The following is a 25,924-nucleotide window of genomic DNA, read 5'->3' as shown; positions in this document are numbered from 1 at the left end:
AGGTCTCGGGAGCTGGAAGGCTTCATCCAGAGGAGAAGGCAATTAGGCACCTGGGGTTTCCTGGGGGGTGGGGGGGGCGCCTCCTTTCCCACAAAGTCCTCATTGCGGTGTGCAGCTTCCGGGCACACGAAGAGGCTGCCTGGAACCCAAAGCAGGGCAAGGCTTCCTGGCTGGGGGGCATCCGAGGGTCAGCAGAGACTGCTCCTATTGTCACCACCGCTGAGAGGGTTCCAGCTGGGGTGGGGGGGGCATCAGGTTGCTCGGTCTTGCCCAGGGTCCTTCTGGCCTCCTCCATCCCCCAGTTCCCTGCCCAGCATCTGCCCTTCCATCCACCCCTGGCTGCCCTCGCCAGCCCTGTGGGCATGGGAGGGCTCAGCAGCCTTTCCCTGGGGTGCCAGGCCAGTGAAGGGAAGGGCAGCCTGCTGCTGAACTCCCAGCACTCCTGCCCACCGCTGCTGCCCCCCCCCCCACAGAGCCACGTGGCTGCCCGGCAGAGGAAGGGCCGAAGCTGATCCCGCCTCGGGTGGGTGGGTGGGGGGGCATGGTGGTGTGTCATTCAGCCCTCGGGTGGATGAAAGATGATTAGGACTCAATCCTATTAACCACTTTTCAGCCTCTGCTGGCGGTAGAGACACAGAAGGGGGATCGAGCCCCTCTCCCTCCCGCCACTCTGCTCCAAGGCTGCCCGGCCCCTCCCTCCCTTGCGCCTCCTGGGATGATTTAGGAGGCCTCCATGGAGCCTCCTCAGCCAGGACCAGGAAGGCTGCTGGCCTAGCAAGATGGCAGCGAGCGGAGAGCCATGCCCGGAGGAAGGCCCTGGCGCATCAGGGTTGGGTCGCTGGCCGGAGAGATCAAATCTGATGAGCTCATGGGGCTGACCCCAAAGCCCCCCACTTATGCCAAGGAGAAGATGCTTTTGCTGGGAAGGACCCCGGGAAGGGGAGTCTCTCCAGAAGCCTCAGGATTAATGGCCAGGGATCTCCTCCAGGGATCTGCGGGAGAAGCCCAGGATTAGTTGAGACAGGGGGAACCTTTGGGGGGAGGGGGGGACTTTTGTATTTATTCCCTTTGTACAAGTTCAGTCATTGTATGCATTTTATGCAACTTGGGTCTCTGGATGGCAGGGCTGTTTCTAAGCCCAGAGGCCGCCATCATCATCCGCCTTGTTTCCTCATAATTAAATACCTTTTTTCCTGCCAGATCCTTTAAAGTGATTATATTTGAACACGTTTTCATTTTTATCTCCTTTGCCACTAAATGTTGGGAATATCACTTCAAGCTAAAAAAAAATCAGATCCCTTCCTTTAAAGAAAAATATAAAATTTATCCACCTCTTATGAGAGAATCCTCTCCCCCAAAGGAAGGGTTGGGGGGTGGACTCATAGAGCTTATTTTGTGTCCCCCTCATTTTGCCCCAAAAGCAGCCCAGGTTGTGGAATCATTGTCCCATATTAGGGTTACTACTATTAGCACCCCAGATTTGCCTCTCCTGGAAGAGAAGCCGCCACTGAATCTAAAGGGGAGGCCCAGCTGATGTGGGTCAGCCCAGACATCCCCCTGGGAGAGCAGACTTGAGACCCGGGGCTGGGATGGAGAGGACAGGGGGGGGGGGATGAGCCAGCAGCTCTGCCCCCCAAAAGGAGTCTTGTGATTCTTTGGCCCTCAAGCCTTTTCTGGACACTTTGAGCCGTTTCCTTCCAGAGAGGAAGGGGGGCGTTTTATACCCCGCTTCAAAGCAGGAGCCTTCAAACGTCCTTTGCCCAGAGGAGGTGGAACCAGGCAGTTTGTCCAGCAAAAGCTCTTAAGAAAGAAAAGCAGATGAAGAGGAAGAGTTTGGGAAACTCAGCCGAGGTTTCCCTCCGGTCTCCTGCTCCCCACTTGCTCTTTCATTCGCAGAAAAGACGTTGGCTGTTTTCTTTATTATTATCAAACAGTTTCCCTCTTTCTTTCCTTAACACGGATTTTGTGCCCACAAAGATTTGGCACCTGAAGCGAAGGCCTGCCTTGTCCCCTAATGGCTAGCCCAGAGCTGTGCCACCCAGGGCCTGGGGGGGAGAACATGAAGTTTGTGGGAGGGGGCATCGTCCAGTGGTGGGGAGAAGAGGCTGAGAGAGCCATGGAGCCTCTGCCCTCGTCAAGAGTTCCAGCTTTTCCTGCTTGCTCCATTTCTGGGGAGAGGCTCTCTCGGCAGGGCTGCGCCTGCTTGGTCTGATTTCGGCCTGAGAGGCAGCTGAGATCCTTTGGTGCTTCGCCAACAGACCTCAGCCTGGTCCAAGGAGGGAGTCTGTGTGGCTGATGCCCTCGGATCCCGCAGTGGAGGGAGTGCGGGTGCTGCGTAACCCTTGGGAACCGGCCTCCGAGGCAGCCCCCATCTTGGGAAGCGAGGAGGAAGGAAGGGGGGCCGGAGCTCCACTCCCGGGGGTGGGAGGTGGGGACAAGGACAGGGTCCGATGTGGGCTCCCCCCTCCCTGTGCTGAGGCTGCCCGCTCTCTGCTGCTGCAGGTGACCTTCACCAAGCGGAAGTTTGGGCTGATGAAGAAGGCCTACGAGCTGAGCGTCCTGTGTGACTGCGAGATCGCCCTCATCATCTTCAACCACTCCAACAAGCTCTTCCAGTACGCCAGCACAGACATGGACAAGGTGCTGCTCAAGTACACCGAGTACAACGAGCCCCACGAGAGCCGGACCAACGCGGACATCATCGAGGTGGGTGCCCTGTCCTGGCCCCGGAAGGGGGTCCCGCTCCTGGCTCACCCTCCGTGCCAGAGCCCGGCTGCAGAGCCCGGCCCGGCTCAGTGAAGAATCTGGGCATAGTTTTAGCCTTGCTCCGTGGGCATTGGGCTGAGCAAAGGGGTGCCCCGTATCCAGAAAGGAGCAAATCCTCCAAGTGGCTCCGTGCAGCCTGGCCGCCCCAAAGGGGGCAACCTTACGCAGCTGCTCCAACATGGTGCGAGTCTTCCTGGGGAAGGGAGGGAGCTTCTTCAAGGGCCTGGGGCCACGGACAGCCACGCAGAGGGTGAACCCTGCATGCTCAGGAGGACTGGCCGGAGGTCAGTGAGAGAGTCCCGGGACGGAGTGTGGCCGGCTGGACTCTGGGGCTTCCTGAGGACCAGCCGGGCCCTCCGACCCCCCTCTGTGCCCGGATGGCTTCCCAAAGAGGGACCGAGGGAGACGCTGCTGCCGCCGCCATTCCTTTGCCTTCCCTTCAAGGTGAGACAGGGACCCCCTCCCCCCCCCCCGTGGTCTCTCTCAGCTGCCGAGGCTCTGACGTGGGGGGCTCCGTCCGGTCCCTCCCGCAGGGTGACCCCCGAGGGCAGCTCCCTGGCCTGGTCTTCCGAGGGAGGCAGCCGTGCCTGCTGGCAGCTTCCCTTGGCTGCTTGTCACCTTTCAATGAAAATGTGCCCGTGGGTGGCTCTCTCTGTGCTTGGCAGGATCCAGACAAATGAATGGTTTGGCTGGGTAATTATTGACATTACAAGTGAGCAGAAATTAAGGCACACAAAACCTTTAGTCATTCAATTTATCTGCTCAAGATGGAATAGGAAGGGGGAGGGGGAGGAATCTTTCTGCAGGGAGGGGGGGGGGGTTGTGCCAGGTGCACTCTTAGGCACGCACTCTCTCTCACTCACATGTATGTGCATGCGTGCGCGCGCACCCACACACGCACTGCAAGTGGAATAAAAGAGGAAGAGAGCCTCGCATTTGAGAGTCCCATTCCGTTTGGGGAATAACACCTGGGCTGTTTGGGAACATCCAGACTTTGCTGACTGCATTTCAAAGACCCCTGTGAGGCTAGTGGGGGGGGGGGTCTCCTGGCAGCCAGGGAGCATGAGACTTTTGGGGGGGGGGGGCTGGTCTTTGCTGGGGTCTAGACACGTGAGGTCACCTGTGGGATGGGCCTGAGCTTTCCCCCTCCTGCCTGGCTCCCTTGGCGGTGCCCCGATTGGCCCTTCGCTGTAATCCTTTGGGGAAGGGACTCTGTGCCCATTCCAGGGCTGGCTGCAGGGGCTGAGCAAAGGGCCTCCTGGCATGAGCTTTGCCCAGCCCATCCAGGAGAAGCCTCGGCTGCACCCAGCCGCCCCCTGACCCACCAGCCCCCGGGAACCCAAAGGCTGTGCCCCCCCCCCCCGCGTTTCCTATGAAGCCTCCTGTTGGGTGAAGCTGCGTTTCCAGGTGCTTCGCTGCCATTGAGGAAACATGGAAAGTGTCATGGAAGTCAGATAAGCTCCTCTCGCTGAAAAGCCCCCACCTTGCCCCCCCCCCAGGCTTTTCTCCAGGTCAAATGCCACCCTGGGCTTGCTTGGCAGTTGGCGCAAAGCTGCCAGGGAAGTCACTTGGGGCAGAGGAGAAGCAAAATGGGTTAATCCAGGTAAGGCGGACGCCCCGTGGCCAGGAAATCAACTAATCTGAATGAAGGATTAGGGCTGCCCTAGATACGGCCGCCTTCCCTGGGGTCCTGGCTGCTTCCTCTCTGTGTGTGTGTGCGTGTGTGTGTGTGTGTGTGTGCGTGCCACCTTACTTATTGACTTCATCCTCCCCGCCTTCCAGAAGGGCAGAGAGTCTTTGGTGAGAGCTTCACCCCTTTCCGAATCCAAATGGAAATGCTACCCTATCCTTGGGAGCGTTTTTCTTCCAAATTTCTTGAACAACCTTGAGTATTTTGAATATTTTGAACAACCTTGAACATTTTCTTGCTTAACAAGAGAGTTACGTTGGGGACTTGAGAGCTGGTCATTTTGGCTGGCACAACAGTTCCCAAATTGGTGGGTACTGTGGACCCAGAGCTGAGTGGGGAACTGTGGGCTTCCTCCTGCCTGAAATCCGTGCACTCTGCTGGCCGTGTGAGACCGGTGGCCCCCAGCCCTTCTCCCTTGTGCTGCCCTTGAGCCAGATTCCCCCCCCCCCCTCGGGAGCTGTTCCTTTCCCTTTCCTGGCCTGCCTGCTTTCATTTCCTCCCTGTTAAATTCCACTCTGTGTCTTTCCACCCCCACTTCTAGCCCCCCCCCCGTCTGTTTAACTCCCCCCCCCTGCTCTCCCGAGTCTTAACCCACCCCGCTCACGTCATCCGGCAGGGGTCTGCGGTCCCCCTGAGCCGCTTCCCCAGGTCTCAGGCCTGGCTCCCATCTGCCCTCCCTGGCAGAGAGGGCCCTGCTTGTGAAGGGCTGCCGGAAGATGCTGCTCGGCCCAGTTTTCTTTGGGGGGTGGGGGGGCTGGAATCCAATGGCAACAAGAGGCAGAGGGAGGATGGAGGAGGAATCGTGGGGAGGGTTTGCTGCATCACCCCCCCCCCCAATCTTCCTTGGCACAAACTTTCTGGCTGAGATGGGTGGCCCAGTGTGTGTGTGTGGGGGGGGGGGCTCAGGGAAGGCAAAACCCTTTTGGTTGGTGGCCATTTTGTAAGGCTGGGGAGGCTTTCCTGCGTCCCCCCCCCCTTTGCTTGCCTCCCCTCCTTCCTGAGCTCTTGGGCTGGCTCTTGCTCCCCCCACCCATCCGAATTCAAGCCTTTTGGGTCTTCCCTGAATTTGGGGAGGGGACGCTTCTTTGATGCTTACAACCCCCCCCCCCATGAAACTGGAGTTTCCCCCGGGGGGCCTTTCTTCATGTGCCCCCCCCCCGCTTTTTGTGAAGGACAGGATTGCAGGGCCGTCCTTGGGAGCTGGAGCTGAGGTCAGCAGGGGCTGCCCAGTTGTGCCCCACGTGGGCCACATCTGGACCACTTTGAGAGGAGCCGCGTCCCACCACGGCTGCGGTGGCAGAGCCCAGATGGGGGGCCGGGAAGCCAGATGTTCCGTGCTGGTTTTTCAGTGGGGCTGCCAGGCTGGTCCTGAGCCGGAGCCTTATTTTTATTTCGTCTGTTCATTTCTTTGTAGAATTTAAATGCCCCGGAGAGTCTTCCACTCCAGCCCCTTTGTGGGAAGGGGCCCTCCCTGGTCCTTCTGGGCTCCAGAGCCCCTTCCTCTTCTAAGGGCAGAAGCTGGGCTTTGGGGCAGCCCCCCCCCAGAGAGCCCCCCCCCCGGCTGCTCCAGAGCTGGAAGGGCTTGCGGGGGAGGGGCTGAGCGCTGCCCTTCCCGGAGGGAGGGGGGGGAGGGAGGGAGGGCAGCTGCTCTAAGCCTCGCCCGACTGTCCTTGAATCATAGCTGCCTCCTCTGGTGCTCTGGGGTCCTTTCTCACCCCAAATCAGCTTCCTTTCCAAAGTGATAATTCCATGAATTCCTAATGGCCACTCACAGTCCCTAGGCAAACATTGCGGGGGAGGGGGGGAGCCCCAAGTGTTCCTGACCCCCATTTGCTCTGGGAATCCATGTCTCTCAGCCTTGATTCTGTGCCTGGGTCCTTTCTCTCTCTCTCTCTCTCTCTCTCCCTCCTCCCTCTTTCTCTCCCCCTCCTTCTCTCTCTCTCTCACACACACACACACACAAGGACACACGGAGACCCCTTTCAATTTCTCATTAGCCCAACAAGAGATCAAGGCTTTCTCCACATGCTTCCTGCAACCTGACTTTCAAAATGCTTTGGCAAGTGGGGGCTCCGTGATGGGGTCTAATTGCTTCTGGTATTTTGAAAACACAATGATTAAGTGAGGCGGCGGAAGGCAGCCTTCAAATCAGCTGCCATGCCTGGAATAAATACTTGGTAAACACGCCGGCAGCGTTTGATGTCCTTGTGGCACACGCATGGGAAGTGTGCAGCCGCTCCTCTCCTGCCTGGGAAGAGGTCGGCCTCGAGGGAGGGGGGCGCGGAAGAGCCGCCAAGCAAGTTCTCAGGATTCCTCCAGATCCATGGGATCTCGGTCCGTTTCATTTCCCGGAATCAAGTTCTGTTCCAATTCCACCCGCCTTTGTCTCCGGGAAGCAGAGCCGCCTCCTCCTCCTCCTGGCCCTGGGCACGGCGGGAGCAGCCGGGGAGGCCCAGAGGAGGGGGCTGTTGGGTGGCCGAGGGACGGGGAGGCTGTGGTGGGTCCCTCCCGCTTGATCCGGCGGCACCTGGACTCCCGTCCCCTCCCGGGTGCCAACTGCTCTGCCGAGGCCCCCCCTGAACGTCTCCCGGTTGTGCTTGCAGACCTTGAGAAAGAAAGGCTTTAATGGTTGCGAGAGTCCGGAACCCGACGGGGAAGACTCCATCGACCAGAGCCCCCTGACGGAGGACAAGTACCGCAAAGCCAGCGAGGACCTGGACAACTTCTTCAAGCGCTACGGTGTAAGTAGCCGCCCCCGTCTGGCCAGAAAGCCCTCACCATCTCTCTCTCTCTCCCTCTCTCTCTCTCCTCTCTCTCTCGTTCTCTCTGTTGGGTTCGACCCTCCCTCCCCCCCAACCTCCCTCCCTCCCTCGCTGGACAGGCGCTGAACAAGAAGCATAGAGAGGGTTTGAGCCCCGACGGGGAGGACGTCTTCACCCTGACGCCCCAGACTGAAGAAAAGTATAAAAAGATTGATGAGGAGTTTGATAAAATGATGCAGGCTTACAGGCTCACAGTGAGTAACGGGGGGGCAACCCACTCGCTCCCCCCCCCCCCGCATGGCCAGTGCGGCTGCTGAACCGTGTGCCCTGCACATTGTGCAGCCCTGCACGTCCTCCAGGCATTAACACGCGTGTGGACGCCGTCCCCTGACATCTGCTTGCCTGGCCTGCGCCCGGGGGTGGCAAAGGGGGCCGGGCAGATCAGGAAGGAAGAGACTCTGCCGGGGAAATGCAGGCCCAGAGGAGACCGTGCTTCCCCCCCTCCCAAGAGAGAAAGAGGGGAGGGTCTGCGGCCAACGGCCTGCCCCTCCCCCTCCCTCTGGGCATCAGACTGGCTTTATTCACTTAGCGTTTATTTATTAAACGAATGGATATAATCTTTTACAAAATGTAAAAGAAAAAATCCATCCCAGAAGAGCAGCCCCCTCCAGCCTCTCCCCCCCCCCCCCTTTCAACTCTCTTCGGTTCGAGGGTCTCGGGGCAAAACCCACAGCAGGAGATCAGCTGTAAAACAGGCCGACTTTGCCTGTGGTGGGACCCAAAGGGGGCTGGGGCCTGTTTTGCACCCACCCCCCACCCCAACTGAAGGGAAGGGCCTCTGAGGGCGGTGTGGCCTGAAAAGGCCTTGAGGGGAAGCAGCAGGGGCCGCCCGTGACAGGGACACCTAGTGGGGTGCCCTGTCTGGCCTCCGCTCCTCAGCAAATGTGGGCCCTGAACTGGCTCCGGAGGCGGAAGCCATCCCCATCTCCAGGGGTGATGAGTCAGAGGCCCGAGGGGGATGAAGCCCAAGGCGATTTGGGGGGAGAAAAGGGGGGGGGGCTGCATGAGCTCCCTGAGAGAATTTACCCCAACCCTCTGCTTAACTAGATGGTAACCCAAGCTGTGCCCGGCCAGAGCTTCGGCCTCACCCCCCATAGCTGTGGGCCTCCTTTGCAGCTGCTGGCAGTTCAGCCCCCCTCTTCTTCTCTTCCTGCCCCACAAGGTCCAGTCCACTCCTGAGACCAAGGGGAGGTTGGGGGGCAGGGCTGAAGGCAGAAGAAGCAGAGGGGCAGCAGACCCCAGGCTCCTCCCCAAAGCAAGTGGCATGCTAACAGTCCCAAGGCAAAGCGGGGGGGGGGGGAGACAAGGGGGGGGGGGCTTTCTGCTGAGACCGGTATAGGGAGGAGAAAGCGTCTCTGCTCTGATTAGATTCCAGAGAGGCCTCTTCCCGCAGACGTGGCCGTTGAAGAGGAGTCGGGCAGTGCCAGGGCTGGAGCCTCCCGGCTGCTCAGCCTGGGGCCCATCTGACCCAGCGGCTTCCAACCAGGACCCACCCTCCCCTGTGGGAAAGGGGCACAGCAAGCAGAGAGGCGTTTCCAGGCTGCTCTGGGCCTCGTATGCGCACCAGCCTCAAGGATTTCCCCACTTTGCCACAACAGCAGCCACCTCTGGAAACTCCAGGCGCGGCCCAGGGAAAGTGCTGTGGCCGTCCAGTTAACAGGCGCATTAAAGCCTCCAGAACCTCGTAGGGATTTGAACTGTGGCTGTGAAAGCGCGGAGGAGTGAATATTCTCAGTTGGCATCAAAACGACAATCCTGGTGGCGCCCGCTAGTTACCCTTCCTTCCTTGGAGCGGGTGGGCATCCCAGAGGCTCCCGGGCCTTGGTGTCTTGGCCAAAGCTTCAGCAAAACGTTTCCCACCAAGCACCCCTCCCTGCAGGGAACTCAGAGGGCAGCTAGTCCACCTTCCTGCTGGATGAATCCTGCACTTAACAGCATTCCTGCAAAAAGTCCTCCCCTCCCCAAAGGCAGCCCCCCCTCGATGCCCCCCAACTGTGAGCAAAGAAGGAAGGCGGCGCCATCTCTGGCCATGCGACTCTTGTGTGCCCCAATTAAAATGCCCCCCCTCCCTCCCCCCGGTCCTCACCCTGCCCGTCCTGCTTGCTGATCTCAGGAGCTTCTCCCTTGGCGCAGGAGGCCTCTCTGGAGAAGGCTGGCTGTGTGGAGTTGGGTGGTGGCTCCCTGGTTCTTGCCCACTTTGTGTCTCCTCCTTCCTCCCGGGCCTGCCGTGATGCCAGCTTCTGCCTCCCTCCGTTTCTGTCTTTGACTTTTGGGGGGTTGTTTCTGCTCGTCCTGCGTGGTCCGAGGGATGAACAGAGATGCTCCACCAGCTTTGGATCTGGCAGAGGGCAGAATCGTGCTGGATGGACGTCGCCTGAGGTTTTGTTCGCATCCCAACATCTGTGTGGGCCTGGGGGGGGGGCGGCCTTTGGCTGCCCCGGTTCCCTGGAATCCAAGGCCTCCCGCAGCCTCTGGTGGCTGGGCAGCCGGTCCTGCCGGGCGCTGGGGGGGAGGGGGCAGAGGAGCCTTTCCCCTCCTCGGCTCCCAGGGCTCAGCCTGCTGTCCTGCCCCTTTTCTCTCCAGTCCTCCGTTCCTGCTCCCAACTTTGCCATGCCTGTGACGGTGCCAGTGAGCAACCAGAGCGCCCTGCCCTTCAGTAGCCCCGGGGGCTCCCTAGTGACCCCCTCGTTAGTGACCTCCTCCTTGACCGACCCGCGATTGCTGTCCCCGCAGCAGCAGCCGGCCCTCCAGCGCAACACGGTCTCCCCGGCCCTCCCGCAGCGGCCGGCCAGTGCAGGTATGGCCTTCCTCCTCCTCCTCCTCCTGGGCGTGAAAGGAAATGTGCAGAAGAAAAGGGGGTGCAGAGCAGAAGGGGAGGGGGGGACCTGGGTACGGTCAGGCCAGGCGAAGGTCAGGGGCTGGGGAAGCAAGAGGGACCAACGGGACGAGGGCTGCAGCCACAAGTTGATCTTGGCGGTTTATAGTTGTAGGAAGATAACAGAAGCAGTCCTCGACTTACGACTGGAGATGGCCCAGTACGATAGTCAGCTATCACCAAGCAGGTCGTCCCATGACCAATGCAGTTCCATCATCTTTTTTGGGCTGGTCATTAAGCAAATCCACTAAGATCATTAAGTGAATCCACTGAGCAAATGCTGGTGTCGTTAAGCGAAGTCACTGTTCACGATGGGGTTTTTTGGCCAAAACCTGGAAGTAAATGCTGCTTTTGGCCAAAAGAGCCATAAATGGACCCCTGTGGCCCACGGAGGCCTCTGACAGTCCTGGCCAGTTTTTTCAGGCCTGGGGATTGATCTGAGGGGGGATCCAGGTGTGTCCATGCGTTTCGCATGCAGGCAGGCAGGCTCCCTGGGAAGGTGGGCAGGGGGAGCCCAGGGTCTCTGGTGGGGCCGTCTTCTTCGAATGGGGCTCTCCCGATGCAGCTGAGCCTCTGGCTTCTTCCTAGGGGCGATGCTCGGAGGGGAGCTCGGCAACACGAACGGCGCCTGTCCCAGCCCCGTGGGTGAGTAGCCGCAGCAGAGTAGCCGGCCTGGGGAGCTCGGGAGGCTGCCCCTCCAGAAGGGAAGAGGTTCAGGGGGAGGCCCCAGCGCTTGGCGTAGGCTCTGAGCCCCCCCACCATCACCCGTGGCCTTCACCCTTGCCCTTGTGGGTACCTCCTCCCTGGCGGTTGAGCCAGAGAGTTGGCTGAGGGCAGAGCAGATGCAGGAGGAGCAGCTGCCCTCAAGACTTTGGGGGGGGGGGGCGAGAAGGAAAGGTGGGGGGGGGCGTTTGAGGCTCCCGTGTGGGAGAACCAGACGGTCCCGGATTGGGTCCCCTCTGCCATTAGCCCGAATGTTGAGCAGCCGTTCTTTATATTGTGCCTGAATTTCTATTGAGAATTTTATACGTACGAGTTGTATGAAAGGGGAGGGGGCTGTCTTAGGTAGCCATAACCCCCCCTCCAAAAGAAAGAGGCCACCTTTGAAGGTGTCTGAGGGCCTCTCCACCCCAGAGGAAGAGCCGATGCCCAGAGGGGCAGGGGGGGCCCTTCGAGGGTCTCTCAGGCGACTTCTCCTTTTGCCAGCCGGCAAGCGAAAGGGCTGGAGGCCGAAGACGGCCGAGGGGAGAAAGGCTCCCTTGCAGGCTCCTTCCCAGAGGCCGCCTGAGGGGAGAGCCGGCCCTGGTGGGGTCCCGGCCAGCCAGTTTTTCTGCCTGGGCTTCAGTCCCTCCCTTTCCCTGCCGCCCGTGTCCAAAGGGATCCTCCTCCACAGGACGCCTCTCCTGGGTGGCTTCGGAAATAAGGCCCCGTTTTGGATGACTCTGCCCTTAATTACAGCCCGTCGGTGGGTGGAGAGGCAGCGTCCTGGCCGGCTCTGCTCCGCCTGAGAGGCTGTGTGCAGCCTCTTGGGGGGAGGGGGGGCTGTGCCAGGTGGGGGGGGGGGGCAGAGAGAAGCTATGCAGCCTGGGGATGCCCTGACTCGTTAGAGCCAACGGGCCAGACTGGCTGGCCTCCTCCTCCGGCCTCCTTCCCTCCTTCCCCTCCTTTTGGCAGGAGGGGCTGCCCTGCCTCCCCCCAGAAACCCCCCTCTTAACTGTCTGGCAGCTGAGCCCACCGGAGGCAGACAGGAAAACCCTCTAAGCAGCTCCAGCACCTTCCTTGAGGGCAGCCCGCGAGCAGCTCCCCAGGCTGAGAAGTCCCGTCCTGGAGTGAAAGGCAGCTGGAGCTGCCCTGGGCAAAGGAGGCCTGGAGGCGGCAGATGGCGGCACCCGTCGGAAGCTCCAGGAGAGGCAGCCGGGGGTGGGGGGGGGCACTGAGCCGGCCTCTTCCTGGCCACGAAGCTCTCCCGAGGAGAGGAGGGGTCTCGGAGGGTGAGCTGGGAGGGAGGAGGCCCTGCTGATCTCGGGGAAGGGGCTCCGCTGGGCAGAGGCTGCTGCCTCATCCTGTAGCCCCCTCCCAGCTCCCCTCCTTTCCCAGAGAGCCCCCACGTCAGCTGTTGTGAGCGGCTGTTCCAGCCTGCGACTTGGCAAGGCCCCTGAATGTCAGCATTGACGTCACGAAAACATTCCAGGAAATGGGAGCAGGGAGAGCCCTGGGCAGGCCTGCGCGAGACCTGGGGGGGGGGGGGCACTGGGGACCACTTTCCCTGGACCCCCCCCCCTCTGCTGGTGGGGCTTGGGCAGAGTGCGAGGCACGGCTCCCCCTCCCTTCACAGAGGAGGTTAAACCTGCCTCCCCTCCCCAAAGTGTTTGTATTACTCCAAGGCAGCCTTTCTCCATTCTGGCCATGATGGGCGGACTCAAACTCACAGAATTCCCCAGCCGGCCTGGAGTTGAGCTCTGCCCATTTTAAAGTTGCCAAGGCTGAGAAACTCTCCTTTAACGCTTGTGCCAGGGACTGTGGGTTGCTGAGCCCGCCATTCCCCTGACTCCTCGGCCCCTTGAAGGCCAACTGGGTGACGGGGCCGTGGGGCTTCTGCTCTGCGGCTCAGATGGACCCGCACAGCTGCTGAGGCCAGGAGCAGCCAGGCAGCGGCTGGGGGTGTGTGTGGCCTGCAGCACCAACTTGTGTACCAAGCCCGGTGAAGGGCTTTCCTGGGGGCTGGAAGAATGCCAGGGCAAGAGGGTGCAGAGAATGAGCCCTACAGAGGCCTTTTGGAAGGTGGCTGGTGCCCTTTGCCCCTTGGCAACTGCCATGCTCTTATGGCCGAATGAAGTTTGTGGGCTAATGCCCGCCTCTGGCACATTGGCACCCTGGCCTTGTGGTGAGGAAGGGGCTGGTGGTCTCCGGTTGGTTCTGGGGTGGGCCCAGCCGGCTTAGACTGACTTCCCGGCTTAGGGCTGGTGGTCCTTGCCCGGTCCGTCTGTCCAAATTGTTTCCGGAGAGCTCGTATTTCAGCCGTGGCTGCCCTCAGCCAGAAAAGCTGGGCTTATTTCAGGAAGCTATAATTTGGATGGGCCGCAGTGGAGAAGGGAGGCAGCCACGCATTTCCCAACATGGCAACTCTCGGAACGGCTTTGTCCTCCCTTGCAGGCAATGGCTACGTCAGCGCCAGGGCCTCCCCGAATCTCCTCCCCGTCTCCAATGGAAACAGTCTCGGCAAGGCCGTCCCGGCGAAGTCGCCCCCACCGACTGCCCAGCACAGCAACCCTCTGGCCACCAACATCCGCAAGCCGGACCTCCGCGTCATCACCTCCCAGGGCGGGAAAGGCCTCCTGCACCACCTGGTGAGTCCAGCTTGGAAGGTCCGGCCTTTGAGGGCTCCGAAATTCCTTCTCTGCGAATGCCCCAAACTTCCCCTTCCAGCAAGAGCCTCGAGGGGGGAGGAGGCCGTTTGTGAAGGGAGATGGCCGGGCAGCTTTGGCCAGGCTCTTGGGCCCTTTGGGGAAGTGGGGCTCGCCAACATTTATGGATCCCCTCAAATAGGCCGTCTGGATCTGCCTAGAGAAGATGCATTTTGTGGGCAGAGCCTCTCGGCGGGCAAAATTCTGCTTTCTACCTCTTTGCTTTAAAGGTTGCAGAAATCCACTTTGGTCTAGCAGAATTGCTTTAATCTGTTTGTCTAGCTAATTAATGGCATAGATCTGCAACATTGCAATGCTGGCGAGGGAATTCTGGGAGTCTTCAGTCCCCAGAGGAGAACTCAGAGTAGCCAGGGCTGGAGCCTCTGTCCTAGATGCTTTGTCAAGGGGGGGAAGGGGGGGGAACTAGGACAATCCCAAAATTAATTTCTTGCCTTGGTGTTTCCTACCTGGAAGTTCCCCAGACTTAAAAAAGAGATGTGGGGAATTAGCACAGGAGTGACTTTAAAAAAAATATATTTTTATTTTTAAAACCCACACAAACAAAACAACACATACAAAAATCTTTCCTCAGTTTCATCAAGCACGTTGTTTGGTTACAAACTTTTGTGCGTCAGTTTTTACAATTAAAAATAAGATCCACTGGTTATCCATCAAAGACAACTAAATGCATCCTTACCGTTGAGCATTATGTGTTCAGGTCACCGCTAATATCAATCATCCATCGAGTGTCCAATGCTTCTAGTGTGGCCTATTCAACTCCAGAAATAGCTTCCCCTTAGTTAATCCAAGGAGTTGTTGAAGATTTCAATTCACATATGTATCAATCCGTTACATCATCCTTAGTGCATTTAACGCATAAAAACCTTTCCAGTATAACATGGAGAGCGACTTTTACGAACGGAAGAGAATTCCCTCTTTGTGGGAAGGAGTCTCCGAATTAGGAGCTAAATGTAATAAGTTTCCTTTGCTTTCATTTTTATTCTGCACCCAGACGGACGATCAGTTGGATCTGGTGAGTTATGCACGGGTGTGCCTGTGCGCTTGTGCGTGTTGCGTGCGTGTGTGTGTGTGTGCATACACAAGGGTCTTTTCTCAACCGCTGTCCTCAAATGTTGGGGGTCTCCTAGAGCAGCCTTTCTCAACCTTGGCCACTTGAAGATGTCCGGACTTCAACTCCCCAGAATTCCCCAGCCAGCGAATGCTGGCTGGGGAATTCTGGGAGTTGAAGTCCGGACATCTTCAAGTTGACAAGGTTGAGAAACACTGTCCTAGAGGAAACACAGGCTTCTACACTGACTTCGGGCCCCCTCTGGGGGGTCTGGGGGCTTTTCCTCCTGGGGGTGCATGCTTGCCTGCCTCTGCCCACCACCCCCTCCCCCCCGGGATTGGCATCTCTCGGCCTGCGACTGACAGGCTCCTCTTTGGGCCAGACCAGCCGTGCCCTTCCTTACTGAGGGGGAGGAGAAAGAGCTGTTTGCCTGAGTCCTCACCCCCCCCCACAGCCCCCCTTGCAGCATGGCTCCTTCCTTCGGGTGCTGCCCCTCTTCACTGCTCCCGGGGGGGGCAGGGGGGGGGCTCCCCTGGCACTGGCCATCAGGCTGAGTCTTCTCACTAATGCGGCTCAGTTATCCCACCAGATCCGGCCTGGGGTTGATGCTCCCCTCTGACCCCCTTATGCCCCTCCGTGACCCCCCAGCTGCCCCCTCCAAAGAGTGCCTGGCACCCAATGCAGAAGAGCCGAGGCAGGAGCCCGGCTCTGGGGCCAGAGGGGCCGTGTTGTGCCCCCACCCCTAGGAGAGAGCTTGGGGACTGCTGGGGAGCCAGGCGAAGGACGCTGCTTTCCCTTCCCCCCCCCCATCCCGAGCAGTGGGGCTCTGGTGCCTCTTGAGATGGAAGGAGGAGGGCTCAAGGCATTGCCGGGGGGGGGGGGTCCTGGAATGGGGGTGGCTACTGCTCACCGTGGGAGAAGGTCTTGACCATCCACACTGGGTGGTTTCCCGGAAGACGTGGAAAAGAAGTTTCCAAAGGGGGGGAAGAAGATCTGCACTTGGGAGGAGAAATTGAGGGGAGAAGCAATCGCATTTTCTGGCTGCGTAAATGAGGGATAAATGAGAATCGGGATTTTCTAAAGCAAGAAGGCCTCCTCCGTCGCCTTGGCGTCTCCCTGCTCAGCCAGGCCCCTCTTCCCCCACCTCTCAGCTGGCAGGGGAGGCTCTGAGGGTCCAGGAGGGGTCCAGAGAGGGGGCAGCCTGGGTGGGGCAGGAGGAGGAGGAGGAAGGGGGCTCTGGTGGTTGAAAGCCAGCCCCTCCCCCACTGCTTAGATGGCTGGCTTGGCCATTCTCCTAGCGGGAGGCCAGACCAGCCAGAGGGGGGCTGATGGTTCGGGCATGACAGGTCAAAGGGGCGCTGGGGGGGGCCTTTAGTTAGCCCTGCTTTAGGGTTCGTCTGTCTGGTGAGATGCCCTTCTTTTCCCTCTGCAGGGGAGCCCCGCGTGGCTCCAGGGAGCTTTCCGGTTGGCAGAGCCTCGGGAGACTGAATGGGCAAGGCAACCGGGGGGGGGGAGGGTTTCAAGCTGTGAAAGGTGCCGTTTGCCACAGGCCTGAGCCACGTGTGGCCACGGTGAACCTCGGAGCCTCCATTGGCAGGGAAGGGTTGAGGGCTCCGGGGTCTTTGCACTGCAGAGGACAGCCCCCCCCCCCCCCCGTCTTCCCAGCTGCTCTCGGGCTGCACCTGGCCCTGCTCGCCCCCCCCCCCCTCCCCTCAGGCTGCCTCAGGGCAGGGGGAGCATTAAGGGGCAGAGAGACCTCCATCCCCAGGATGGCATCCAGCTGCCACGAGGACCACTGCTGGCTGTCCCTGCTCTCCATGGCATGAGGCTCTGATGGGGCCAAACATCGGAGGGACCCACCACTGAAAGCCCTCTTTCCGATTCCCTGTCCCATTCCTTCTCTCTCTCTCTCTCTCTCCCTCAGCAGAACGCCCAGAGGCTCATGGTGTCTCAAGCCACACATTCTTTGACCACCCCAGTCGTTTCGGTGGCCACGCCCAGCCTGCTGACCCAGGGGCTGCCCTTCTCGGCGATGCCCACGGCATACAACACAGGTGAGGCCCCTGCCAGAGACGAGGGAGGGGGCTGCCGCTCTCTCCCCCGGCTTCTCTCGGAAGGGACACTCGGCCGCCGTTTGGCCAGCAGGCACGACTGCTCTGCGAGTGGACAATTGCAGTGGACGGAGCTCGGCCTGGACCGGCCATAAGGGAGACCTGTGGAAACCCTCAGGGCCCCCAAAGGGGCTTCTCCAAAGGCAGGGGGACCCTCTTGGCTTTTTCCCTTGAAGGCCTTTCGATTCCGGTCAATCCTGAAGAAGCTTCTTGGATCAGAAGGTCTCCAAGAGAAAAAGAATGGAGGGAGCCTCTCGTGCGATGGCCACCCAGGGGCTGCCTCAAGGAGCAAGCGGGGGAGGGAGGGGGGGAAACGGTGCCTTAAGCAAGGGCCCTTCGCCTTTAACAATCCTGGGGGGGCTTTGAGGGGCTGGGGTGGAGAAAGGAAGCGCCCACCTGGCTCAGGCTCCCTTCAGAGGATGGGGGCAAAGGGAGGAAGGGCCTGGCTCTGAGGGCTTCGATGGGGAAGGAACACCTTGCAGCTGGCCCGGGAGGCCGGGGACCAGCCCAAGGTGCTTCACCCGCCACCTGGCGTGTCCCAGGTGTGAGCCGCTTATCTTCTTCCGAGTGTGAACGCCTTGCTCCCTCCAGGCCTGCCTGCTTGGGGAGGCCGCCAGATGTTGTGTCCTTTGGCTTCCCAGGGCAATCTGCTCAACCTCCAACTCTCCCCCCCACCCCAGATGTTGGGAAGGAGATTCTGCCAAGTAGGCCAGTGACTCCGCCCCTCTCTTGTTTGTGAGGGGGGGGGGTCTTCTGCCTCTGGAACGGAAAAGCCCCCAAGCGACGTCTCCGCCCTCTGGCTGCCTTTTGCTGCAGTGCTGGGAGTCGGGAATTCTTGGCTCAGTCTTGACTTTTGGGAGGATTATATGGGGGGGTGGGGTTTGCCAGAAACTGCAGACTCCCCCAAAGAGAAGGGTGGGATGGGACATTGCAACGAAGAGGCCTTGGATTAGCATTCGACTCAGAGCAGCCGTCACCAACATGCCTCGAGGGAGATTTCAGCGATGTGTCTTCCCTGGAGAAGAGGGACTTTCCTCCGGTCCTTCAGCCCTTGTCTGGGACCCTCCCCCCCCCCCAAAGACAGGAGCCACCCGGGAGTTTCAAGGCGGTGGAGAGAAACTTTGGGTGTCGAAATTCCCGTGGAGCGATGACAGGTGTGGGGCGCAGATTCTTCCCACCCCATAGCAGGCTGGGTGTGTAATGGATTGTGAAAAATTAGCTATGCAGAAAAACAGGCCCAAACTTCCTCCTGCCCCCCCTCCCCTCGGAGGCTCTTCCTCAACTGGGGCTGGCTTGGGGGAATATATTCTTCCTGCAGAAAAAGAGGGGCACCGACTCAATCTCTTCCCCTGCTTCCCTTTCACGAAAGCTCCAGGCTCCCTTTCCTTCCGCTTTGAGGAGAGCCAAGCGGCCGTTTCCTCTGCCTCCCCCTGGGATCCTCCTGGTCGGTTTGGCTCCCTCTGGAGTCCCCCTTCGCCCCGCTTTCCACCAGCACAGCCCCTCTTTTCTGCTTGGAGGATGAGCTACAATTGCATCTGTGACACGAAGTAGAAGGGACCTTGGAGGTCATCTAGCCCAACCCCCCCCCCCCCCCAGCCCAGTGTACATAGTATCTTCATGGCCTCCTGGACAAAAGGCTGCCGGTTTTTTCTTAAAAACCTCCAGGAATGGAGGCCGCTCAGCTTCTCAGCCGGAAGCGAATCCCCTCTTTCTCAGGCAGGGGGAAAGAGAAAATCCCTCCCCAGTAAAAGCTTCCGGCCTTTTTTATTTCCTATTTCAGAAAATATTATTGGCCCAAACTTGGTTTGTGCTTAATAAGCAGCCGCCTTGCCCTCTTCTGTCCACGGGGGAGGGTCTCTCAGGAGGCCTCCCTGGTGCTCTGAGGACCCCGGGGGGCTTAGTTGCAGTACATGGAGTCTGAGAATTTTATGGATGTTTCATCATTTATTTATCCCTTTATTCCTTCCTTCAAACTCTACGGCCTCCCATCTCACCCAAGTGACTCTGTGTGGCCTACAATTCCTGAAGAGTTAGGAGAAGGGAGAAAGCCATGCAGATGAAGAAATAAGACCCAGGGGCCGATGGCTCAGGGGCCAAAGAGCCCGGCTCCTCTTCCTTTATCCCCGTGGTGGGATAAACAGATAAACAGGCTCCCCTTGGGTCCCAGGCTGGCCTCGGGTCCCTGGAGAGCGTCAGCCGACCAGGCTGGCTCCCTCGGCTGCCCTGCAGTCGGACACGGCTGGACCTTCCCCTGACTCCCCTGGGCTGCCCAAGTGGCCGTCCCAAGGGGCCCTTGGTGGAGGAGCACGGCGGCCCGGCTGGAAGGAGAGTCCGGGGCCTTCGGTTCCTAATGGCCGCCCTGCCTCTCCCACGGCAGCGGCTGCTGCTTTTTCGGGTGGCAGAGATGTCGGAGCCCCCCCCCCCATCCAAGGCTGCAAGGGAGGCCAAGAGGGTGCCGAGGGCGCCATCTAGCGGCCAGTCACTTTGAAAACCACCTCCAGCTGCATTTCGCAACCGTGGCAACTTTAACCTTCTGCTTTGTCTAAATGTGTAAGACTTCAATTCCCAGAATTCCCCAGCCAGCCGAGTTGGGCATACAGTGAGGATCCATTCCTTGGACTCTTCCTCTTATTTCTTCCTTTATTTCATTCGCCCAATGTGTGTGCTGCTACCACATTCCCAGGGATCCTGGGGGGAGAAGGGCAATACCCATTCCAGAAATTAAACAGATTGGATAGGAGCGAAGCGGAGGGCCCTCATCCTCCCTCCCCGAAGGCCTGGGATAAAGACCAACTCTTCAAGCCCCTTGGGAACAATGGCAGGGTGGGGGCCGCCCACATCTCGGGGGAAACCTCGGGGCAAGGCCTGTGGCACAGAAACGTTCTTCCAGGGCCCCCACGGATGGCACCGTTCCATTGGAGGAACTGTGTGGGAGCTTCATCCCTGGAGGCTTTCGAGAAGAGGCTGGGCTGCCATTTGTCAGAAATGGTGTAGGGTCTCCTGTTTGGGTGGTGGGCTAGATGCCCTACAAGGTCCCTTCCAACTCGGTTAATTTAATCTCGTCTAAACCCGGCCAAGTTGAACCGGTGGGCAGGGGCTCCCGCGTCAGCAGGCCCTGTGCCAGGAAGGCCTCGTGGGTGATGACCGGCCCCTTGAGCTGCAGCGCAATCCGTCCGGGGCCGCTTGGGATTCCTGGGGCGGCTCCTCATAGGAGGGTTTTGCAGGAGTCCAGCTGTGCGGACGGGGCAGGGGGCAGCGGAGGGGGGACGCTGGGCCTGACCCTTCTGCTTCCTTCCAGACTACCAGCTGAGCAGCGCGGAGCTCTCCTCCCTCCCGGCCTTCAGCTCGCCCACCGGCCTGTCCCTGGGCAGCCTCTCCGCCTGGCAGCCGCAGCAGATGCAGCAGCCGCAGCAGCAGATCCCGGTCTCCCTCAGCAACCTGATGTAAGTGCCTCCTCTGGGCCAGCAGGGCTTGGCTGGGGTGGGGCAGGGGCTTCCTCCCCAAGGCCTCGGGGGGGGGGGGGATTTCGGAGCATTGGAGGCATGCGATTTTGAGCCGTGGGGTTGGAGGAGGGAGGGAGGGGTCAGGTGGGAGGAAGGCAGGAGGGGTGCAGGAAGGGAAAGACGAAGAAAGAGAAGGATGGTGCTAGATATTCTCAGTGGTTGCAAAAGTCCATGAAAACAGGTGTTTCTTGAGGCATCTCAAACAGACGGAACTTCCCAGCTTTTTCTTTTCTCTGAAATTGGCTCTGCCTCCGTCCTCCAGGATGGGGATTTTCCAGCTTGTTCCTCTCTAAGAAGGGAAGGGCAGGTGGGCAGCCTTGGGAGGGGCAAATGACTGGCTGTTGAGCCCCCACCGCCACTTCAGGCAGAAATTCTCAGCTGCCGGGAGCTCCCTGCCTCCGTCTGCCCCCCCCCCTTGTGTCCTGCACATCCCTCTTTGGACGAGGCCACAGAAGGATGGCCAGGGGACCCTGGGACAATTGGCCAAATTGATCCAGGAAGCTCAGCAGCTTCTGTGGGGGCAGCCAGTCCAGAGCCCTCCAGCCGCTTTGGCCATGGACCTCTTCTGCCCTGGACACTCGTTCCATGCTGTTTCCTTGGCAGCAGAATTGTGATTTTGAGGGACTTTCCAGACAGACCCCCAGGCTGGCTTTTCCTGGTGGTCTCCCATCCCAGGACGTTCCCCGTTTGACCCTGCTTAGCTTTCCCAGAGCCTCCGGCCTTGGCCCAGAGCTGCCACCCAGCCGGCTGCCCTAAGAAAACATACCCTAAAGCCACACCTGACGAGAATACTCTTCCCCTGACTTGCTCTTCTGCTCCCAGATGTTGTAAGGAGGATGCTCTGAAGACTCTTGTTGGCCTCCGAAGGCAGCCATTGGGTAAACCGTATGGACACTCTAAGACCGGGATGGCGAACTGTGGCACCCATGGCACAGGTGGCACCCGGAGCCATTTCTGAGGGCACAAGAGGCGTTGCCCTGTCAGCTCCAGCCCATTTCGGTCTTGGCTTTTGCCCGCTGTTTGCCCTCCCGAGGCTTCCTGGGAACCGAATTCCGGTCTGCGTGTTGGGCTCTTTTTCGCCCGCCGGAGGGAGGAAAACGGCCCAGTGTGCAAACCGGAAGTCAGGAAACGGGCCGTTCCTGGCCTCCGGGTGGCCTCCAGAACGGCGGAGGAGGCCGTTTTTGCCCTCCCCAGACTCCAAGAAAGCCATGCACGCATGCACTGGGCAGTGGGGGAAGTTACACGCACGTGTGCAGGGAGCAGGGTGGGGGCATTAAATTATAGGGGTGGGCACTGCTCTAAGGCTTCCCTTCCGGGCCGTTTCCCTGCCAGCCCTTCCACTTTTGCAGGGGAATGAGTAGTTTAGTCCTCCGATGGGGAAAGGTCACTTGGCCCCTGCTCAACTTCATAACAGACCTCCCCCCCCCCCAGTTCTGAACCTCCAATGACCGCCCCTCGCCCACCCCCCATAACTGCCTGTTGGGCACTCTGCCAGAATTGACGGCTGTTGCTGTTCCCACAGTCAGGTGACATTTATGTGTTTGTGACATTTTGTGACTCGTTGGCCAGAGGCCAGAAGCTTCTTCCAGCGGACGGGAACGCAGCCTTCTCTGAGAGCAGCTCCTCCTCACCCCTCCCCCTCCTTTCTCTGCCAGACAAGGAAGCCACCTGCCCCACACGGCTGCTGCCACGGCCTCCGCTTCTGCCGCCACCTTGACCGTCAACACCAGCCCCAGCATCAGCATCAAGTCAGAGCCCATCTCGCCCAGCCGGGAGCGCAACAGCGGCACCCCGCTCTCCTCCTCCTCCTTCCCCCACCAGGCCCGCCACGAGCCCAGCGGACGCTCGCCCGTGGACAGTCTCAGCAGCAACGCCAGCTCCTACGAGGGCCCCCCCGAGCGGGAGGACCCCTCCCGGGCCGACTTTGGCTCCTCCCTCGGGCTCCTGAGACCCAGCGCCGAGGCCGAGGGGGAGAACCCCTCCATCAAACGCATGCGCTTGGACGCCTGGGCCACGTAACTGCCCGCCACGTGGCCCCCTCTTTCCTGCGGGGGGCTCTCGGCTCCCCACCCCCTGCGGTTGTGTCGGAGGGAGGGCAGTGGAAAAGGAGGAGGGAGGGGGGAGGGGAGGCATGGGGAGGGGGGGGCTTATTATCAACTGCCTGAAAAAAATAGCTTTAGGATTTTGTAGGCATCTGTTCTAGAACCTTATGCAGTAGGAAAAGACCCCCCCCCCGAGGGTCTTCCAGGAACAGCCATCTTGGTCCAGGGACTCTGGCGATGGCTGGCTCTGCCAGGGGGTCAGGGGGGGAATGGGGTGGAGGTCTCCCTTCGGCCATTTCTGGTCCTGATTGAGAGAGGAGAGTGCCTTTGGGTGTCCCAGGGGGCTGAGAGAGGGGAGGGGGGCCATGGTCCAGCACCATCTCCTCCCGAGCGGCCGCTTTGAGGCAGGAGAGGAAGGGTCGAGCCTGCCAGGGCAGCAGCCCCCCTCCTGCTCCCTTGGGAGGCTCTCCGGCTCAAGGGAGGCTGGAGAAACGCAATAGCTTTTGAGGACGGGGGAGCTCGCTCCTCCTCTCTCTCCAAACTTTTGATAATCTGGGGCACAGGGTTTTTTCCCCCTTGGATCAAAGCCCCCTCGCTCACACGCTCCAAAACCCCCGGAAACCTTTCCCAGGCCCCCACTTGTCCGGCCCTCGTCAGCCGGCTCCTTTCCGTGGGAGGGGCAGGGCAGGGCCCATGTTGCACCGCAGCAGCACAAGAAAGCCTGGAGACAGCTGGAGGGGGGGGGGAGTTGGCAGGGGCAATCAGTCAGTGATGCTATTGTGGGGTGGGTCCCCCCCCCCATTTGCTGGAGGGATGAAAGCTGCAGTATTTGCTTGGGGGGGGAACCTTTTCACACACTGCATGGTTCACACTAAAGACGCTGCAGCTGTCAGAGCTTTTCCTGTGATTTTCAACCCCCAAAGTCCCCCCCCCCTCTCGGTCCAATGAAAGGGCCGCTTGTTTCACTTCTGAGTCGGCCGGTGGATCAGCCTGGCCCACCTGAACCCGGCATGAGGAGGAGCAGCAGCCGGGCGGGAGAGGGAAGAGGGCGCAGAGCAGCTGAGCCTGCCTGGACTCAGAGAGAGGGGCCTGCTCTGAGGGGAAGCAGGGGGGGCAAAGGGCCCGGCCCAATTAAGGGGGGGCAGCAAAGCTGTGGGAGCAAGTGGGGGGGCAGCAAAGCTGGGGGGGCTAACTTCTTTCCCCTTATGTTTGCAAAGCCCTGTGCCCCCCCCCCCCCGCGGGGATTTAAGGAGGGAAGGGGGGTGCCGTTTGTTCGCTCAGGAATCTTGCATTCGCCGTGGAAGGGCTGCTGGGAAGCTCCCGAGGGGGAGTCGCCACCCCCCCCGAAGGACCAGGGTTTAGTTCCAAGTGGAAGCATCCAATCTTGGTGTGTAGATCATCATTGCTCTGGGTTCATCTTTATTTGCCTTCATTTGTGGCCGGAGTGTTGGAGCCCCGGAGGCCTCTTGGGATTCTGATGGGGGAGCAAAGCCCTGGGGGGGGGGGTGGCAGTGACCCTGGGGGGCTGCTGCTGCCTTGGCTTCCATGCTTCTTTCTCCCGTTTGCCCCTCCCCCACTTCCAATCTGGGCATTGGATTAGTTCCCTTTTGCCTGGAGCTCTGTGCTCTGCCCAGGAGGGCTTGTCCTGGGTGCCCTGGGCACCAACAGGAGCTCCAGAGTGGGAGGGGCAGAAGAAGACCTCCCCTGGCTGAAGCCAATGAATGTGATGAGCTCCGTTCTGTCTGTCACACAGAGAGTGGCCGGCTCCCCTGGGGAGGGCTGTGCCTGAGGCACATGGCCCTTAGGTAGGGCTTCTGGGGGGGGGCTGGGGTGTTGAGCCTCATTGCACCCTCCTGGTGTGCAGAAAACGGGTTTGGCCTCTTGGCTAACTGCCTGGAGCCTTGGGCCACCAGCAGGAGCCACGACAGGTGGGGCACGGGGGGGGGGGGTACATCCAAAGAAGGGGCTGCCTGATCCAGCCACGGGAGGGGGGGTTGGGGGCATTTGAAGAAGTCCAGAATTGTTCCTTCACTTCTGTCCACCTGAGGTCCCCTCCGTCCATTCTTGCAATCCCTCCCTCTTTCTCTCCCCCCACCTCTTTCCCCCCCACCACCTCCTCATTTTTTGAAAGACAAGCAAAAGAATGACAATCTACAAAATCAAACCACCTTATTTGTATTTCTATAAATATATTCCTCCAGAGCTTTTAATTTTATTTCTTGTGTTCATCCGTACTGTTGACAGTTACATTGTGTATAATTTTTTTTTAATTTGTATAGGGTTTTAGTTTTAAAAAGTTATCTATATATATAAATATAAATATATATTATATATTTTCCATTTTTAAAAAAAGGGGTGTTGCAACGAAACACGAAATTGCACGATTTAAAATGACTTTAGTTGAAAATGCTGCAGTTTTTAGAGCCGTGGGAGGAAACGGAGCTTATTTATTCTCAAAGGCTACAAAAAGTGTACAATGCATGAGAGAAAAACATTTGCAAAAAAGACAAAAAAAGACAAAAAAGTGTAACCTGAACAAAGTGTAGCGTTAAAAAATTTAAACTACAAAAACGGCTAATATATATTGTGTTTGGCTTTTGGTTTTTAACTGTTTCCTTTCTTTCTTTGAGAATGAAATGCAATAGTGGATATTTTCCTATAAGAAGTATGCACTCAGATGTTTAGAAACCATATATTACTTTCTAAAAGCCTGGTTACTTAACCAAAGTCTGTTTCTGCTCTTTTCCTTGGCTGAAACCGGGGGCGACCGGGGGCGGCGGCGGCGGCCGTCCGGAGAGCGAGGGCTGGGGGGTTGGGGGGCGCCCGCCTCGCCCTGCTTGGCTCGGGGAAACTTTCGAAGCGGCTGCCAGCCGCGCCGCTTCCTTCGCGGGCATCTCGGGAGAGAGAGGGGCCTTTTCCGAAGCGTTTCGCCCCGGAGCACAAAGGACGCCCCCCCCGGCTCCTGCCCCTCCCTCCCTCCCCCTCCCCCGTTTGCACCACGGAGTCCGAAGCTGGCTTAGGCGGGGAGCAGCGCCCACCTGAAGCCAAACGGCCGGGGAGGAGACCCCTCCCGCTCCTGCCCCGGGGGGCCCTGAGCCGGGCTCGCTGGGCACGGGGGGGGGCGGAGGGAGGGGGGTCTGGTCCCTGAGGGCCCCTGGGCTGGCCCCGCCCCCTCCTCCTGCGCTGCCCTCGGGGGCGGGGCGAGGGGTCTGCTCCGCCCCCCGTCAAACTCCCTTCGCGGCTGCGGGGAGAAGGGCTGGGGGGCGGGGCTCCCGCGAGGCTTCTGCCAATGGGAAGCCGAGCGCCTTCCCTCCGCCCGCTCGAGGCTGCTCCGCGGTCCCCGCGGCCGGGAGTCCGCCTGGAGGGTCCGGGAGAGCCTCGCTCCGGTCCCGCTGCGAATCCTCGCGGGTCCCAGAAGCCCCCCGGGATCCGCTGAAGCCTCGCGGCGCCGGCTCCGCCCAGCCATCCTTTGGGCTTACGGACCCCGCGCGAGAGGCCGCGGGAGGCGGGAGGGGCTCGCAGGCGGTCCGCCCCAAGGGAGTTTGGGGAACTGGCCTGAACTGCCGGCTCCACTTTCTGCTTCTCTTCCCCGCGGGGAGCGGGGCGGTGTGAGCGTCGCGCGGCCTCCCTCGGGGCATCTTG

The 25,924-nt window shown here is 59.7% G+C and overlaps 1 protein-coding gene across 2 annotated transcripts in view; it reads left to right on the top strand.

Annotated features, from left to right (window-relative positions):
- Window positions 1-25,004, top strand: part of MEF2D (myocyte enhancer factor 2D) — an 89,592-nt gene extending 64,588 nt beyond the window's left edge. The window contains exons 3-10 of one of the 2 annotated variants that reach the window (XM_032233808.1): window positions 2,503-2,706; window positions 7,060-7,197; window positions 9,862-10,075; window positions 10,742-10,798; window positions 13,307-13,500; window positions 16,554-16,680; window positions 20,036-20,180; window positions 21,896-25,004. In XM_032233808.1, coding sequence (XP_032089699.1) covers window positions 2,503-2,706; window positions 7,060-7,197; window positions 9,862-10,075; window positions 10,742-10,798; window positions 13,307-13,500; window positions 16,554-16,680; window positions 20,036-20,180; window positions 21,896-22,259 — 1,443 coding nt within the window. In that variant the 3' untranslated portion in view covers window positions 22,260-25,004. Of the gene's footprint in view, window positions 1-2,502; window positions 2,707-7,059; window positions 7,198-9,861; window positions 10,076-10,741; window positions 10,799-13,306; window positions 13,501-16,550; window positions 16,681-20,035; window positions 20,181-21,895 lie in introns of both variants that reach the window. The other variant, XM_032233807.1, reaches the window with a different exon arrangement.
- Window positions 25,005-25,924: the final 920 nt, after the last annotated feature.

The sequence above is a fragment of the Thamnophis elegans genome, chromosome 17 (assembly GCF_009769535.1).
Source record: "Thamnophis elegans isolate rThaEle1 chromosome 17, rThaEle1.pri, whole genome shotgun sequence".
Classification (NCBI taxonomy): Eukaryota; Metazoa; Chordata; class Lepidosauria; order Squamata; family Colubridae; genus Thamnophis; species Thamnophis elegans.
This window is presented reverse-complemented; position numbering and strand designations above follow the sequence as displayed.